The sequence below is a fragment of the Rhinolophus sinicus genome, chromosome 1 (genome assembly GCF_057876585.1).
Source record: "Rhinolophus sinicus isolate RSI-liver-muscle chromosome 1, RSI-T2T, whole genome shotgun sequence".
NCBI lineage: Eukaryota > Metazoa > Chordata > Mammalia > Chiroptera > Rhinolophidae > Rhinolophus > Rhinolophus sinicus.
Window position 1 is genome coordinate 66,698,807 of NC_142501.1, and position 18,432 is coordinate 66,717,238.

At 40.5% G+C, this 18,432-nt stretch overlaps 1 protein-coding gene and 1 long non-coding RNA gene across 2 annotated transcripts in view; both read right to left on the minus strand.

Moving 5' to 3' along the window:
• SAXO6 (stabilizer of axonemal microtubules 6) overlaps positions 1–3,037 on the minus strand; it is a 33,740-nt gene extending 30,703 nt beyond the window's left edge. Inside the window, exons 1-2 of the mRNA XM_074325439.2 lie at positions 2,842–3,037; positions 1,605–1,676 (exon numbers count right to left, since the gene is read on the minus strand). Of these exons, the coding sequence (XP_074181540.2) occupies positions 1,605–1,676; positions 2,842–2,967 (198 nt within the window). The 5' untranslated portion in view covers positions 2,968–3,037. The remainder of the gene's footprint in view (positions 1–1,604; positions 1,677–2,841) is intronic.
• Positions 3,038–3,728: 691 nt separating this feature from the next.
• The window catches only part of LOC148759085 (uncharacterized), a 107,687-nt gene continuing 92,983 nt past the window's right edge, over positions 3,729–18,432 (minus strand). Inside the window, exon 4 of the long non-coding RNA XR_016022208.1 lies at positions 3,729–4,458. This is a non-coding gene — a long non-coding RNA (uncharacterized LOC148759085). The remainder of the gene's footprint in view (positions 4,459–18,432) is intronic.

The window sequence follows — 18,432 nt, forward strand, 5'->3', positions numbered from 1 at the left end:
AAGAAAAACCAAACAGCAGATGGTAAAAATGACTTAGTCACAATCTGAATTTGCCGAGATGTGTTAATAGGAAGAAGAATATTTTACTTTGTTATTTTAAACTAAAGCCTACCCTAGTTTATGAGGAAAAGATGTGATAATGAAAAAAGGGCCAACTCTATAGCTACCACATAGCGTATGCCCAGCAGCACTGCCAGTAGCTGTGCTATTCCAATAGCCATGCGTCTGTAGGTATCACTCTGGCTGCTGGCCACCACAGCTACATTTGCTAGGTACTGAGGCTCCACCGGGCACAGCATGAAGCCTCCTCAGACAGCCCAACCCTGTTGGTGCTCTGTGACAAAAGACCTCTCTCCCCTTTTTTTGTGTTACCCTTCATTAAGCGAGTACCAAAATACCAAAAAGAACTTTTCCATTTGTGTTTTAGCTTCCCTTCTCTCCAAGGGGCTCAAAGTGAAGTCCATGGAGTCTAGGCCAGAAAGTAATTCCTCAAGTGATCGATCTCCTTCTGTGCTTAGATGAGCATCTCTCTTCTATCTTGTCCCTCTTACTGGGACAAGGGTGCCATACCCAGCTGCCTCTTCAATTTTTTGAGTTCTCTGTTTCTCATGGAAATAAATTTCTGTTTATTGCCTGCAAGAGACCAAATTGGTACAACCTCTATAAAGGTTAATGGGGCAATCCTTTTGACCCAGCAATTCTACTTTTATAACATTATCTTAGAGATATACTTGCCCATGTGTGAAAAAATATTTATTTGAGGTTGTTTATTGTCTATAGTAGCAAAAGCCTGCAGTGGTTTATGCCTTATTGAGAATTGCTTTCCTCAGCCATAGCTTTGTATGGCTAGGAGTCCCTCAGGCTCACCCAAAAAAAGAAGTCCATGCTGTCAAGAGAACCTGGATTCTCTCCAAAAGGTGCCCCACAAATTCAAAAGACAGACACTTCTTTGTCAACAAAGGCAACCCATGGCTGAAAGTCTGAGGCGCAAATTGCACTTGGCTTGTTGGTAAGTCTTAATCATAGACCCTGTTTATTCTTACTGACATTAATGTACAGGATCAGCAGTTTTGCTTCTGAGACAGAATCCATTGATTTAATTTTGTCATTTTTTTCCAGTTGTACAATCAGAAATTCATTCTTATGAGGAAAAAGCAGTTAATACCTATGGAAAAAATGTCAAAGAAAACAGTTATCAAACTGGTTGCTTTTTGTCAAAGGCTGAGCTAAAGATTTATTGGAAAACCAATATTAAGTGTGACCTGAAAGGAAGCACTCAAGAGCATGACTAAGCCTAGAAATTGGAATTTCAAGTTACCTTGTAAGGTAGTTCAGAGAAAATTATATACCAGGGGTGCCAAAAAAATGTATACACATGACTTATATTCATCTTTTGTTATTGGTATATATTGAGCATTACAATTTTAATACAGTTTTTTCCTTTCTTAAAATGTGTATACATTTTTTTGGCACCCCCTGTATATATGCAAACATAGGCTGAAATATCTCTGTGTTGAGAAAACAGTCATTTCTAAAATTGTTTTACTCTGATTTCTGAAGCAACAAGGAAATAAAAGAGAGACAACAGACGGCACGTAATTTACCTTTTTGGGAACCAATCTTGAACAAATGTTAGTTAAATCTTCCCCAGGATCGTCTGGCCTGGATGCAGCTACCTTGGACAGAACAAAAGAGAAAGTGGAAGGTCCTCCAGATCAGGTGTTTCCCAGGATGGAATTTAAAAGCAGTTCCCTTATCCTGTCTGCTCTTTAGTCCTGTTTTGGATCAAACTTTCTGGCACCAGATTTAAAAGCATCTTCAGAATAGAAGGGTGCTCACATTTAGCCCCTTCTCTGTTTTCTTCTTTCTATTCATTTCCTGTGGTCTTTGTGTACGTGTCTGTCCCCCACAAATTGACTGTAATCGGATTTGAAGGCAGGGGCTGTCTTAACTCATCTTGGTATCTTCTTTCTTCAACCTTGTTGTCTGACAGTGTTTTACTTATATATAAATCCTTCAAAACAACTTTAATTTGCACTTGAAATATAAATATGCTACTCATTCTATTAAAAACAGTCAATCACTTCATAAAGCTAACATTCCTCCTTCATGATGTGACTTTGTACTAACTCCTCCCACCCAGGCGTTGAATCTATTTCCCTACACCTTGAATCTTGGCTGGCTTTTGACTTGCTTTGGCCAATGGAATATGTTAGACACACTTTTTTGTTTGTTAAACAAAATTAAATAGAGTTAGAAGCAAATACAAATTATCCAGTGTTTCAATTGCTACCGAGACCATGGTGTGTCATTTCTAAGCCTAATCCTCAAGAGGCCTTGCACACTTTGCTCTCCCACTTGGAACTCCATGAGCACAATCCAGGCTAGCGTTAAAATTAAGGCCTTAAAATGAAACGAATTTTATGCCCCCCAAATTTTGTTCCCTGAGTCTCATTCAGCAAAGGCGCAACATATTATTATGGCCTTGGGGACAGTGGCTCTCTGCAGTGGAGATAACCCCTAAAGGGCTGACAGCACAGAACATTCCCAGTAGCCACAGCAACTCTCTTTCCTTGAGGCAGGATATAGATAGTGCATCATCATAAGCATGTTCCTACCAAGCAGCACATATTCGAAGCCATAGACAAAAATACCTCTGTTCCCATGGGGAGCTGGTCTCAATGCAGCTTTTAGTATCTTACTCCCCAAACCTTCAGGAGTGAAGGAGGGTACCTGTCAGCACCGATGCCCTCAGTTCTGGCTCAAAACCCCAGACACAAAACACTGGACCTGAATCTCATTGTCCCTTTGCCCTTCCTTAGGCTGTCTCTTCTACCTTACCATGTGGCACGGTGTTATGCTTTGCCCTATGGCAGACCATCCACAGCCTTGGACTTCTTGAAATTCTGGTGGTGTGGGTACCGTTGAAGCAATTAGAAAAGCCCGATGCAGGGGCCAGCAAGACATTCTTTGGATGAATTCCACAGGCAAAGGAAGGACGGGTATTGGAGCTGAGAGGAGCACCGGAACCCGAACCCTAGAGGGAGCGAGGGAAAAGAACTGGACCTGAGGAGCTGAGCCCAGGACTTGTCTTTCTACTCATGGGTGTGTAAAACACAATATTAAGGAAAATTGTCAATCTCAGTGAACCAAGAAGAGGAAAAGATATTGGCTCCCTAAAGTTAATCGCAATTATAGTCACTTGTAAACTAGCTACTACCATTTATGTCTAATTACCATACAGCATGATAAGAAATTTACATGTTATAAAGTGTGTGTTTAATAAATCGATTGGAAATCTAAACCCTGCACTATATGGACAGCCATCGGGGCTTGTTACTTCTTCCTTGTGAGACAAGGCTCCACCCATAACACTAGAGAGCACACTAGCTAGAAGGCAACTTCATTCTCTGAGAGAAAACTCTATGGAACGAATCCATGTTTCAAATAAATATTCTCTTTATAGTATAAGCTATTTGATTTGTGATGCTCTCTTAACCATGGGCTTTTATTGTTAAGAAAGCAAGTGTCTGTTTCTAATATATGCTTCATCTTAGCCAAATGCAGTAAGGTATGTGCAAATACTTTGTGAACTGAAAAGAAATGTGAGCAGTTAAGAGTGGTCTCCATTGGTACCACTCCTCACCTTTGCTGTTCTTAAACAGTGGAACTCACATAGCTTAACACTATTAATCTATTAGTCTCAAATTTATTATGAACAATATTTTTCTTGTTATGGTCTAATGTTTGTTGAGTGCTTGCTACATGTCTTAAGACTATATGCTATATAGGAATGGTTCTGGCACCCAGACAACTCTAATATCTAGGAGGTGTTACTGTCAATATTTTTTGGCAGTAAAAATTCTGAGATGTTCAATAACTTGCCTCAGGTCACACACTAATAGGTGGCAGACCTACAACTCAAACACCAGTCTGTCTGATGGCCCATGGTCATACCGAATACTTTTAACAAGTATTCTCTAATGGCCCTTCAAAATCTATATAAATACTGGTTATCTATCATAATATTATTTCCTGACCCTGTGAGTACCAGAGGCATATGTTTTGACTATCCTAGAACATTGTAGGTAAGAGATACAGATCTCAAACTCAAGTGATGTGTCAGGGATGCATGTCTCCTTTGGGGCCAAGCTAGGACATTTCTGCTGCCTGTGGTATCAGGTGAAATGTTAGGCAGCTTACAAAGCTACATTATCAGAAAGTCTCTTTTCTTCCTCTGGGTGGACAAAAAAAATAATTTCTGCACTCCTCAGTTCTCTAGTCTTTCCACATACTGTTCCTTACCCAGCACTACCTTGAACACTGCTTTTGTTGAACGGGAAGAATATGATTTCCATTACCTCAAGCTGAGTGAGAAGAGCTTCGAGGGAACATTTGGAGAGCTTGACACATGCTCCCTGGACTTTGTGAAACAGAAAGACTGTGTCTCATTCCTGCCTAAGGAAACACAATGGTGAATGATTACAGCTAGAGTTGCTGGTTTAATGGCAAAACGAAGAGAGACAGGTACAGTAGGAAAAAACTACACCTCTGCCCACAGTAGGACGCGAGTGTCTGAGTTCCCTTGTGGGTCAAGTTGGACAGATGAGAGGGAGCCCACTTGAAGTCATGTTCACTCCTACCTAAGAGCATTGCCCAAAAGGAAAATGTGACATGCCGGTGGTTTGCCGGAAGTCCAGGTGCTGAGGGTGGGATCATAGTGGCTACAGAGCTGCAGCCCCACCCACACCAAGGGAGCTGCAGTCAGAGGTCTTCAGTGGGCACACCTCCAAAACATCCCTCTAGGGAAAGAGCCAGCAATTGTGCACCTGCCACCTCAGAGGAAATCATCAGATTACAGACTGCACAGCCCACAAAAGGTCTTTTTCATTAATCCCCTCTTCTTCTAAGCCTGGCCCTGGAAAGGTCAGAAATGGCACCGAGAAAACAGGGAGGAATGGAAGGACAAGGTAAAACAAGGAAGTAGAGAAGTCTATTATGCTTTTCTCCCCAGTGAGGCAGTTTGGGGGGATGGGCGGAGGATGGCAGAAGGAAAGAACAAAGGAACTGGATCAGAGTGTTGTACTACATGGGAACTTAAAAATCACCACCAGGAGGCTGTTGTTGTGACTTAAAGTGACCAAGGGATTTTTGTTTGTTTTTTTCCTGTCTAATAGTTACTGAAAAAATTTGGGACGTAGTTGGAATTACATCCAGGAATGAGATTTCACAGGGAGAGATGGGAAAGAATTAAGTTGATTTTTGCTTTACTCTATTCAATCCAGCTTGTAAGTAAAAATAATTATACCAATACAATAAGAAGAATGGGAGAACATAACAGAACCCTTGGCAACTATAAACATTATAGCAGAATCTTAAAATGGCATATAAGCACTAGAAAATAAAGTTGAGGGTACCTCTTGGAAGTTAGATCAAAAAGAATAAATCCATAAAAATAAATAAAAGATAAAAATCAACAGTCATTGAGGAGGTCCAAAATCTGACATTATAATAGGAGCTTGAGAAAGAGAAAACAGGAAAGAAAAAAAAACTAGAGAAAGAAGTTACAAAAAAAGAAAATGCAAATCATCCCTGAATTGAAAACATGAGTTTCCAAATTAAAAGTGCTCACCAAGCATGTGCATTAATTCATTCAGCAAATATTTGAAAGTACCTTCTATGTGCTCGGCCGTATTCTAGAACTACAGCAAAGACTGAAACAAGCCAAGTCCCTCCCAAGGAGCTTCCATCCTAATTTGATGAGACAGGTAATAAACAAAGAAATAATGACACAATATGTCAGATGGTAATAGGTGTTATTAAGGAAAATAAACCAGAAGAAAGGACTATGGAATAACGGGGTATTATAATGGGGAATTGATATAATAAGTCAGGTGCTCAGGGAAAGCCTCTCTGATAGGTGACAATTGAGCAGAGGGAACAAGAGATACAGACATGCTGGAAATGTAAGTACAGCAAGGACAAGTTTCTTTGTGTACCTTGTGTACTGATATGTCCCAACTACCTAGAATAGGGCCTGACACATAGTAAGCACTCAATAATTTGTTGAATGAATGGCTCAAGGCATGTGCAAAGGCCCTGAGATAAGAACATCCTCGGCTTGTTCAAGAGTACGCATTTAGATGGAGCCGAGGAAGATTTGGGAGAAATGGTAGGCAATGACTTATATGCCATGGCAAGGACTCTGGATTTTATTCTGCGGGAGATAAAATCCATAGCAGAGCTCTGGACATCAGAATGTCATGATCCAATTGACATTGTTGCAGAAGTACCCTTGTGCTGCGAGGCAAATAGACTGTAAAGAGATCATGGTGGGAGCAGGGAGACCACAGTAGTCCAGGCAAATATTAGTGGCTTACAGGAGGGTAGTGTCAATGGAGACAGTGAGCAATTGTCTGATTCTCAATAAATCTTAAAGAAAGATGGACAAGACTTGCTGATGAATTAGATGTCCTGTGAGAGAAACAGAAAAGTTAAGGATGAAGTCAAGGTTTTTAGCCCAAACAACTAGAAAGATGGCAGGGAACACTGTTAGATGCAAGGTGCAGATGCAAGAACCGGAGGCAAGGGTAAGAAATTATGGGATGTCTTGGATTTATTAATTTTGAGATGCCTGAAAGACAAACAAGTGGAGCTGCCACATGTATTTCTTTGCTAGATAAATAAACTTACAGGGGAAATACATATTCAAGTTAATTTTTCTCAATACGGTGGGTCTATCTCAAGGGCCAGACAAGTGACCAGATTTTAAGGCCTATTTCCAACCCTGAGACTTGACATTCCAACAGTCCTCTCCTCACAACTAGAGTAAAAGCTGTAATTCTCTCCTTTTATGACTCCTACAGGATATTTTCTTTCCCATGTGTATTCTTTTCCTTTTCCACATTGCATTCTCCCTCTTTCCTCTAGTTTCTTGAGGTAGAGGTCTGTCTTATTTTGGGGGGAAAAAAAAAAATGAAAAGAAACACAAACCCTTCTCTTGACCATCCTGTTCTTTCTTCTTCATTTCCCTGACAAAACTTAGTCACTTCCCCTTCCAGTCTGATGAAGCTTTCTCTCCTTAACCTTTTCTCTGTCTCCAGACCCCTCCCCAAACCAGTCCTTTCGAGTGCAAGCCTTAAGCCTGTTCGCTGATCTGTTCCCCTTTACAAGCTGAGGCTCTGCACCATTTCCTGGGGTTGACTTCTCAGTGCGGACCTCTCCCAGGATTCATTCTCAGCCATCTGCCCTCCTTCCTGCATGCTTTCTCCCTCAGAAAGCTCATCCATCCCCATACCTGCAGTTAACGCCTGTTTGCTGATGACTCCCAACTGTCGTTTTCAGTCTTGACTTCTTATCAGAGTGGTCTTCCTGAGAGTAACTAGCAAAGTACTGATCTAGTATAAGTACTGGAGTCAGATGGTATGAATCTAAATCTCAGTTTAACTATATAAATTGGGAGTCATATTTAACCTCTCATCCTTCAAAAAGTGGGAATAATAATAGTACCTCTCTCAAACAATTTCCCTGAGGATTAAATGAGTTTATATGTGGAAAACACATAGTGCCAGGCACATAGGAAATAAATGTTAGCTGTCATTACTGGAGATCCCACTATCACTGCAAACACAATTTATGTAACACCAAACTCCTCATTTGTTTCTCTCTCCTTTCAGCAGTTCTCCTTTTTCTTTGCTATCTCTAATTCTAAGACCCACAGGTTTGAACATTTGTAATAGTGTTTGATTTACTCTCTGCTTCAATTCCTTTATCCAGTCAGTTGACAGATAGGTAGGTCTTGCTAACTTTGCTACTAATTTTTCCTTCAAGTGCCACTCGGCCTTTTTCTTTCCTCTTCATCCCTCTGCTCTGCTCCAGACCAGTTCCCATCTCCTCATACTAACACAACGAGAGCAATCACCTCCTCACTAGTCTCCATGGACTCAGCCTCCAACCCTAAAACCATGGAAATTCTCTCTAAGTCCCCATCCGTTGTTCTCTCCTTTACTCAGAAACTTTCAGTTGCCCGATTCCATTCCCATCAGGCGAAAAATCCTCTTAAGTAGAGAGAACTTTCTAGAACTTACATAATACAGCTCCATTCTGTGCAATCTTATTTCCTTCCACTCACCTGCTTTACCAGCTCTGTTTCCCCACTGCCCCAAGACCATGTCATGCTCTTTCTGGCCTCTCTGCTTTCTTGCATCTGGATTGCCCCCCTGGCTTTTCTCTACCTATTCCAATCCTACCTGTTCTTCAGCCGAGCTCAATCTCAGTCTGCTCCCTGAGGTGTATAAACCCATTTGATCTTATTCTTTCTATTACGGCAGCACCTGAAATCAGCATTTGGTAACATATTATTCCATGTAGTTTCCAATATATGCCATTTTTTGCGTGTATTAGATTATAAGATCCTAGAAGATTGTAGTGTCTCCTAAACTTTAGTGTCTCTGCTCCACTACTTCCCTACCCTGAGCCTAGGAAAGCCATAAGTAAGGGGGAAAGACTCTGAAAACCTTGATGATAATATAAAAATAGTAATAGTAACACATACCATGCTATAAGTACTCATCTAAAGAGCTTTACATATATTAATATATTTAGGGCTCACAATAATTCTGTAAAGCAGAAATATTATGATTCTCATTTTACAACTAAGGAAACTGAGGCACAGAGAGGTTAAGTAACTTGCCCACGATTGGTAACTGACCCAGAGTAATCTCCACATAAAGATACATGAAGGAATGTAAAATATAATCTAGGAAGACTGTATTGTAAAAAGTATATTAAAGACCCAAGAAAAAGAAATCCTAGGACTCACTCACGTTTCAGTGATACAGAATAACTGTTTTTCTGGGTTGTGAAGGGAAAGGAGTAAGTAGGGAGCACATTTAAAAAAAATAAGGTGCAATTTGTCATTTCTTTATTTCTCTGATTGTAAATGAATCACAGAAGAGACCTGAAAAACATATCTGGTCCTACCCCCTCCACCCCCTTCCATTTTATAAATGAAGTCACTAGAATTGCTTGGAGAGCTCACCCAACCACAACGAGCAGTCCTTTATGAAATAAGCATCTGTGTAAACTGGCAACTGCCCTGACCTAGAAGGAGATCCATGAGACATGTTATGCTCTGAAAGTCACATGCGTCTCTTCTTTGCCTTGTCACAAGGATGTCTGGGATACGCGTAAATAATGAAGTGCTGTGTTAACTGGTGTCTGTTTGAAAGTCAGTCAAGTATTCCACACAAATAACAGGTCGTCCACACCCACCTTGAACTCAAGGTCATCACGCTTTAGAAGTGAGTACCACAGCGCTGAGTGATTCCTTGATGGCTGGCTGAACAGGCTGCACTCTTACCAGTGAAAGCAACAGCCCCGAAAGCTGGGCTCTCCCCTCCAACACTCATCACCTCCTGGGTATGAAGGCAAGACTGTAGCTTGACTCCAGCTCATGACGAATGTGGTGAGTTGAAGAGTCAAACAAATCAGTCATTTTCCTGTGGCCTAAGTAGGAACTTGTACCTCTTGGCTTTTCTTTAGAAAAAGAGGGGAAAACAGTGGCCTATTACCGCAGAAGATTATGCCCAGGGAGAGGCTAGCCCTTTAGGGTATCTGCCCTGGTTCCCACAAAAAGGTTTTACAAGCCTGGTTTAAAAGTTCTCGAAATAGTTATTATCTTTGCTTTAAAAACATGAAATATGAATTAAGAAAATTTGCAATATAATTGATATTTTATAACACCTCATTGGTATATAAATATGTTTTTCTAAGCTCAGATGATTTCCACATGGGTGGAAGACTTCATATTTCATTTTATTAAAGACAATTAGCATCAATTTGAAACAGTAGTTATCTATATGTCATTCTACCTCCAGCAAAATATTCGTGTATTCAGATGTTTCAGCTGCTACACACACTCCTGACTGACATTCAAGTGGATTAGTAGCTGTCTTGCCTCTAGTGTCTCTTTTGCCTTAATGGAAAAGTTCTTCCTAAATCTTTTGGGCTTTGATTGTCTTCAGCTCAAAGTAGTCTACAGGCCAAAGGGCCACATTCTGGGGAGACTTTTTCTGAACCCCTCAGCTTCTATCCTCCAACACTACAGAGAGCAACTTGAAGAACGACATATTCCAAAGGCAGCCTGCCAGGTGAAGCAGAAAAGCTGCAGGAAGCATACATTGTGAGGAGAAAGTGCGTCCAGATCCCCTGAGATAGGTTTGTGTTAACGTAACCATGGTTTTTAATCTCCTCAGATACTCTCTCTGTAACTATACATGCCTTGTATAGTACGTTCCAAAGAAACATGATAATAGCTAACAGCTGGACTCTTTCTAGCACTTTCTTATCAAGTGCCTTCTAGTTTGCAGCTTCCCAGAACAAAGAGTATTTCTAATGCTTAAGCCCAGAAGCTTGATTTATAAACTTAGTGTAATGAACCCTGTCAAAATTGTATTACCGATTGGTTTGTACTATAATGTATGTGTGGAGCAGCTATTGTATACAAGGATGAGTTATGTTCATGCACCAGAACTTCCCATTTGTTAACATTCTCTTAGCGCTGGGAACTATAATGTCTCCTTTGTTTATATTTAGATAGTTGCCATTTAGCCAGCTGTCATAAAGATGGCCATTTCCATCTGTTTTCTTTGGAGCTGCAATTCACATCTAAACTGGCATCCATATCTTTTATCCACCTTGGGTGCTGAACAGAAAAGATCCATCCACAATTGGTCTAACATCTGTGTGTTCTCTCTTATAAAAGCCAATCCCAAGTTAAATCTTGGACTTCGTGTAACCATTACAGTCCTTCTGGAACCCATGAACGCCAAGGCATTTGTTACACAAGACAGCCTGGAACCAAGATGTAATCAAGCCTTTCACTTGTCCCACTGGACTGGGCTATGAATCATCTCCCTTTCTTACCCAACTGGCACAGATAAATAGCGACTGAACAGCATTTTGTGTCCTGAAGAGTATAATGGCCTTAAATTACCATAAGGTAGTAGTTGTTGTATTCACTTGCAGCTTTTATAAAGCCCGACATATCTCAGGAAGGCCAAACTAATCTCAGGAAGCAGCCCACATGTGGAGAAATCCCACTGCAGTTCAAAACCTCTTAAGGAGATGGAGTAAGCAGAATCACCCTCATGGTCACCTGCTTGGGAAACTTGAGCCAATGGGACCTGAATAGCACTGGGGCTCCAAGCAATGAGACCATCTTTTGTTCTCAAGTTCATTTCACTGCCTAAATCCTTCTGTCACCTGCCTCTTCCCTCGGGGCTGAGCTGATAAAAGATTGTTACATCTATCAGCGACTCCATCTGGTTCACTGAAATTTATCTCACAAATAGCAGCTAGTCAAAAGATGGGAAGAGGGGCACGAAGTGGTCTAATTTCTATGAGTACCCCCTAACTTTGTGAAAGAAAGCACTAGCTTCCCCTTCACTGCAGAAGCAACCTGTAAGGTAATGGATCCCTTCAGAGCATTCAGATATGGCCTAAATTGGGGCTATTTACCTCGCTTATTCCTGGTATTTTATTCAGGTTAAACTTGCAGTGCTTCATTCCTCTACTGAAAGTGACTTTCTTTCTCAATCTTCATAAACTGGAGGGGGTGAAAATCATTTAGGCATATACAAAAGGTAATAATGCATTGACGATATAAACAAAAAGCAGAGAAATCTGTACTTTTGCCTGTAAATCCCTGCTGAATATTTTGAGTCAGTGGGGGTTGTGATACTTATTCATATTTTTTCCCTGAGTCACATGTGCAGCACTCTCCTCCCCTAGTCTATGACAGACAGAGTTTCCCAAATTATCAGCTATAATGGTAAAGAACACACATCCTGGATCCACTTACCTGGGTTTGAATCCTACCTCTAGTACACTAGCTGTGTGTTTTTAGGCAAGTTACTCAATCTCCACGTGCCTCAGTTTCCTCGTTTGCAACATGGAGGTAATAGTGCCGACACCATGAGATGGTGTCGAGGATTCACTTAGTTAATATAGGTGAAATATTTAAATAGTGAGTGGCTAATTGTAACTGCCAGATATTACCATATTTATATATTCCACAGAGCGCTAGTTTCAAGAGATTTTCTTGGGCAAACGAGAGTCTGTAATCAAATAAGATTGGGAATGCTTCACACTAACATATTTCATCAAATCTACAAAGCTATCGATTGACTACCATTAAGAAAGAAAAAGCAATTATAATCAAACTGGGACACAACATTGTCCTAGAGGCTTGGCAGTTCTCCTGATTTCAGTTGCATTGCTCTCTTGGCATGTGATAGGCATTTCTTTTGCACCCACCTCAGTCACAAAATATAGCCTCAACTACCAGGTGTCTTCCTGTCTTAAGTTCTATCAAGCACTCGGTTATTGCTCTGCAAGAAAATATGGAATTGTCACTCACCCTGCAATAATAAATTTTTGCTGGTCTAACATCGTACAGATACTCCGCTGCTCTGTTCCCATACCTTTGGCGTATATGATAACTTTCTGTTTCGATGTCAAATCATGGTGTGATCTTTATGAAGATGTTTTAAAGAGCAATTAACCATCACCTATGTTCTAAGAAGGTACCTAACTCAGTTGACAAGATGACAACAGAAATAGCTGTGACCAAGTTCATACATGTCCAGGCCATGACCACCAGGGCACACCTGCTTCCTGGCCAACAACTGCTGTAAGATACCATTGTCCTTAAGAAGCATTCTAGTTTCAGCGATGATCAAATGTGGGAGGCAAGTACTGCTTAGAATTGATGAAATATTCATGCCCCCTTTAGAAGATCCCCAGGGCACATTAGCCTACTAAAAGTGGGAGGAAGCCCTGCAGTGAAGAAGCCAGCTTCCCTGATTTGAGCCAATATGTTGGACCACACAGCCCTCTTTATAAGTCATGCCTACCAACGTGTTGAGATATGTTCAGATAGAACCTAACAAATCTGAGCATTACAGAATAATCAGACGGGGTTTTTCCAGCTACTTTATAATCAAGCAGCAGCAAAGAAAAGGAAGACTGACCCTGATGGAGTTCAGGACATGTGACCCCAAAATATGGCACCTTGGTATATTGAATATTTTAAGCTGAAGGCGTCTGAGAAAATGACAGGAAGTTCATGTTGGCCCTCCCTCCCCCTCTCACTCTTCTCCCTGAAACAGGTCATAAACCCCTAATGTGAGAGGAGCCCTTCCTATACCCAGAGGAAAGGAGCTTCCTACTCTCTAAAGAGAAACAAAGAAGAATGCTAGCAGGTCTTGCTAAGTTTCCCCCAGTTTACTACACTTACTTCATATACCTTAACCCCATATTTCTATACAACTGCCCACTCTTCGTAAGCATAAAAATGCACAGGTCGAACTGTTTCTTTGGGTCTTCATTTCCTTATGGAGTTTCCCATATCACATACAACTTATATTCGATAAGTGTGTGTATGCTTCTCTCCTGTTACTTTGTCTTTTTCAGTTTAATTTTCAGACCCAGCAAGGAGACTCTAAGAGGGTCAAGGAAAACTTTGTCCTCCCCTTCAATCCTGTTGTGGGATCAGACATAAAAGTAACCCCAAAGAACTCCTAGAGACGAGTAATGAGTCCGTATCTCCATACTCTTAAGGAAAACACTCGCCTTGATCTCAGTCCGGGGTCTCCATCGTGAGGAGACTAACTCCTTAAAACTGGTCAAATTTCAGTTTAATAACAAACATTATTGACCTTTCAATATGTACCAAACTCTGAGCTCCGCACCAGAGCTAGAGAATGATTATGGAATGTCTATTTCATCATCTGTAAAAAGACAGTAATAATAACACAACAATAATAATGTTGTTATATAGATGCAACGAAGGAATGTACGAGTGTGTAAAGCATTTCATAATGGTGCCTGGCACAGATTGCTGCAGGGTTCATTCCAATGAGGGAGATGGAAGGGAAATGCGGGAAATGCGGAAAGAGTATGGACCACTATGAGCCTGTCCCTTGTTCTAAAAGGCCATATCACAGAGAGGCCCCCAAGCAAATGACCTCCTGTCCTCTGGTTAGTTTAACTTGAGATTCAACTCATTCTAGTTCTTTTGTGCCCGCAAAACCACAAGAACTAAATGAGGCTTCAGCCTGCCTAGCATCTGGTCATCTGCCCCCTGCAAATACTGCCATTTGGCAGAGCAAAGCACTGACTTATTCTACCTTCAGCTTGGCATTTGGGATGAGAACCAGCAATGAGAAGATCATTTAGCAGGGGAGAAAGAAGGTACATACAGACATGGAGAGGTAAGTCAGAAACAAAAGTCAACTCAAGGCTTTCACTTCAGCCCCAGAATGGCAAGCTAAGTGAAAGGTGGCACCTCAGGTATTGCCTGTCTCCCCACACCAGTCCTCTGAACTGAGGACCACGAGAACTTGGTGACATATTCAGACCCACTTTCACTGGAGTTAGAACCAGACTAGGTACAGAGATTTTAAAGACAAGGATACTGTCAGGGCACCCACTGCACAGCCAAGCTTTCGATTCTTTCAATTCTTTCTCCCTGTCAGGGGCTCAGCCAAGCTGCTCCAGCAGCTCCTGCAGCTTTGTGGTGCTTCTCACATACTCACAGCTGCTCTGAAGCGAGATGTCAGATGCTTAGATGCTTAGCCTCCTGCTGGGCAAGAGAAGCTAAAGTGAAGGAGAATGTTTTAAAGGGGATTATATGGAAGCTGCGAAAACTATTAAATCAGCATACTTTTCCTGTTTTTCTTATTAAGTGACTCAAATCGAGGGGAGGAGGGAAAGACACTGAAAAATGACTTACTGGCAGAAAGTCGCAAGAGGATTGGTTCTGAATGTCTTCTTCAAAGCAAGTACTGTTTCCTGTTACTGTAGGATCAGGTCTCACTGTATTAGTTTGATAACTGAAAGCTACTTGGTAACATGGAAATACTTATTTAAAATATTCACTGGGAAATGCATATGAGTCATCGCTCCAGATTGTGTTGTAACAAGGATAGCTTGTCTTCTTGTGCCAAATATCTCTCAAGAAAAGAAAGAATATCAGATTTTCAAAAATCTAGTTGAACTCATTTGCAAAACGTTAATTAATAATACAGACAACCTGGTATAATATCCATCTGATACCCTGTAGTTGATACCTAGTATTATTGATTTGATTTCATTAGTCTTTAAGTATTACAGTTACAGCTGTCTATTTATGGTATCTTCTTAATTGAAGCAAAACACACATAGACATTGAAATTTCAGTAATTGGCAGCCATAACAAAATTGATAACTTTAAGTTGGCTTGGTTTCTCCATGCAGACATTAGTAGGGATATGGACTAACTTGTTGAATTAACAAAGATTGTTCCCACATACAAGGAGGAAAGGAAGAGCAAGGTAGAAGAGAACAGTAAAACACGCTGCCCATTATCACAGCCGTAGAATGGGGTGGGGAATAATACAAGAGAAGAAAGATGTAGGTGGAGGTATAGAGACATATTCAAGGAAAAGTTTGGTAGAAAAGGTGTTTGCAAACCAGAGAAGGAAATTAAAGATGGTAAGAAAAGGGAACTAATCTTATTTTTGTGGTAGCCTATGGAACTGCCTTGAGGATGGAGAAAAAGGGAAAAGATGGCATATATCATTGGTTTCCATGGTGATGACTAACAGTCTCACCATCAGAGCATTGTGTCTTCAGAATAGGAATGAGGATATAAAAAATAGCATATACTGCACTAACATATCCCTTTTAAATCCCTCCCCAAGCTCTTAATATTTACTCATTAATTTTCATAACACCTGTGAAGTAGAGTATTATCCAGTTTATTTCAGAGATTAAGAAACCACAACAGGAGCAGTCTAAACGGACACACATTCTGAAAAGGTATATTGGTGCTAATCTTTTACCCTACATTATAAACTTGTGAAATAATTGATATGAAAGACTGTTTCATTGGTTTCACGCTAATCATTTTTGGAAAATGTACTAGCATTGTATGGTGGAAAACCCCTTTCTAACAACTATTCGTATATTTCTCTTTTGCTTACAAAACAAGAAAAAGCAGACTTTTAAAACTTTTCAACAACTCAGCATAACTAGCCAAACTTTTTGTGTCACAGATTGCCGGTCCATCTTCCCCACAGATTACTTTTATTGCAACTGGCATTCTTTCAGGCTTTTTACATTTTTTCTAGACTTTGTTTCACTTTGGTCTTCTGTCTCCTTCTCCCCCCCACCCTCTTCATTCATCTGACCAGTAAGGCCCTTCAAACACAACCTCAAAACCAGGGGTGGGCCTGTGACTGTATCACTATAAAGTTCTTAGTAGAATCTAATTTACATGGAGAGGAAGTTTGGCAGTTAAGGAGGCTTTGTAACCAGTCAAACTGAGTTCTAATTCTGCCTCTGCCACCTACCAGCGTGGTGACCTTGAACCAACTACTCTCTAACCTTAAAAGAAGATTATATTAGTATATACTTCACAGGGTTGTTGAGGATAGAATGGGAAAATGCATATAGAGCATTTAGTAATTTTTACTTTTTTTACTGTGGTATACATGACATATAACATCCTATTAGGGTCAGATGTACAACATAATTATTCAATATTTGTGTACATTGTGACATGATCACCACAATAAGTAAACATCTCTCACCATGCATAGTCACAAAAAAAACTTTTTCTTGTGATGAGAACTTTTAAGATCTACTCTCAGCAACTTTCAAATATGCGACACGGTATTATTGACCATAATCACCATGCTGTACATTACATCCCTATGACTTATAACTAGAAATTTATATTTTTTGAACCCCTCCACCCCCCACCCTCACCTCTAGCAACCACCAATCTGTTCTCTGTATCTATGGGTAGAGCATTTAGTAATTGTTATTCCCAGGGCTATGAAACGCCAGTAATCCCTCCCTAGGTGGCTTTCCTGCCACTTTCTGTATTCTATTTTCATGTTCCCCACCTTAGCTCTAAAGCCTTTTGACACTAATCTCCTTTTGGAGATTTCTTTCTTTATTCACATCTTGAGGACAAAGAGAGAGAATGCTCAGGAAAGCTATGGCCATGCTCAATATCTATTAGGACCTCAGGAAGTGGCTGAGGGACTATAGACCCAGAGACCAAAGCTTTCTTTCTTTCTGTGTGTCCCTCTTAAATCATGTGATCTTGGGCAAGCTACTTAACTTCTCAGACCTTCAGTATCCTCTTCTGTAAAATGGCATTGTAATACTTCATTGGTGAGCATAAGGATCTTATAAAACTTAAAGGTGATTAATATGAAAATTGCCTTGTATAGTATAGCATACAAGAGACATGCCATAGAGTGTGGACTGGATATAACTACAAATCAAAAATATTCTCTCCATTCTCACTTTCCTCAAATTTAACAGTAATTGAGTAAATTCTGGTATATCCTATGATGAAGTTACTAAAGTCACGTAGTAGGAGAACACTTATTGACATGAGAAAATGCTCATGATCTATTACTAAGTGAAAAGAAGTATTTTATATCATTTTTGGGGTTTGTTTTTTAAAAAACCACACACACACGTGTGCGTGCATACACACGGAAAAGTGGTCTGTAAGGATTTTTGCCAAAATGTTAAACAATGATTATCTGTAGGTGATGGTCTTGTGTGTGTGTGTTTTTTCTCTGTTTTCTAAGTGTTCTGCATTAAATATGAATCCTTTTCCTTTTAGGGAGAAAAAGCAAAAATGAAATTTAAAAAGGAAACTGTAGCAATTTTTTAAAAGTATTATATGGTGATTCATCGGTACACAAAGCATAACCATGGAAGAAAAGCAATAAAAGTATCAGGGAATGTGGAAAGAGGAAGGAGCAGCCAAGAGGTGGGGGAAGGGAGAGGGAGGAAAAGAGGTCAGAGAGAGGACATGTGTTAAGTTGGGGCTAAGACTCAGAAAGAGCCTTGTCTTCTTCTAAGCGTTTGTTGCTGGGACTGCCAAACAGTCTGTGGGTTTACAGAGCTGTGTCCCAGCCAGGCAGGCCACCACCATTCAAAGTTCACTGGGGAACTGGGAGCCCCTTGGCTTCTGAGCTTCATTGAACCACCCTGTCCTTTCAGTCTCGAGTTCACAGAAAGGCTGGTGTCCTTGCCTGTGTACTTCAAAGCTATCAGAGGACCTAGATGGCCTCTTGTGTGGCTTTCGAGCTTAGGAGACTTTGATTTTACTAGGGTGTGATTTACTCTCTTTCCATGAGCAATAAACCAAAACCTATCACCACTAGGTGGCATGCCCCAAATACTATTTCACTTGGAAACTGACAGAAAAGTTGGTTTGTCAAAGACCATTTATGGTTTCAGTTTCTCTCTGTTAAAAACTAAAAACAATCACCACTGCCACAACAAACACTTCTCTCCAAAAGAATAAATTCAGTGTATTTCTCATAGACATATCTGACTTTCCCCTCACCCCCCAAC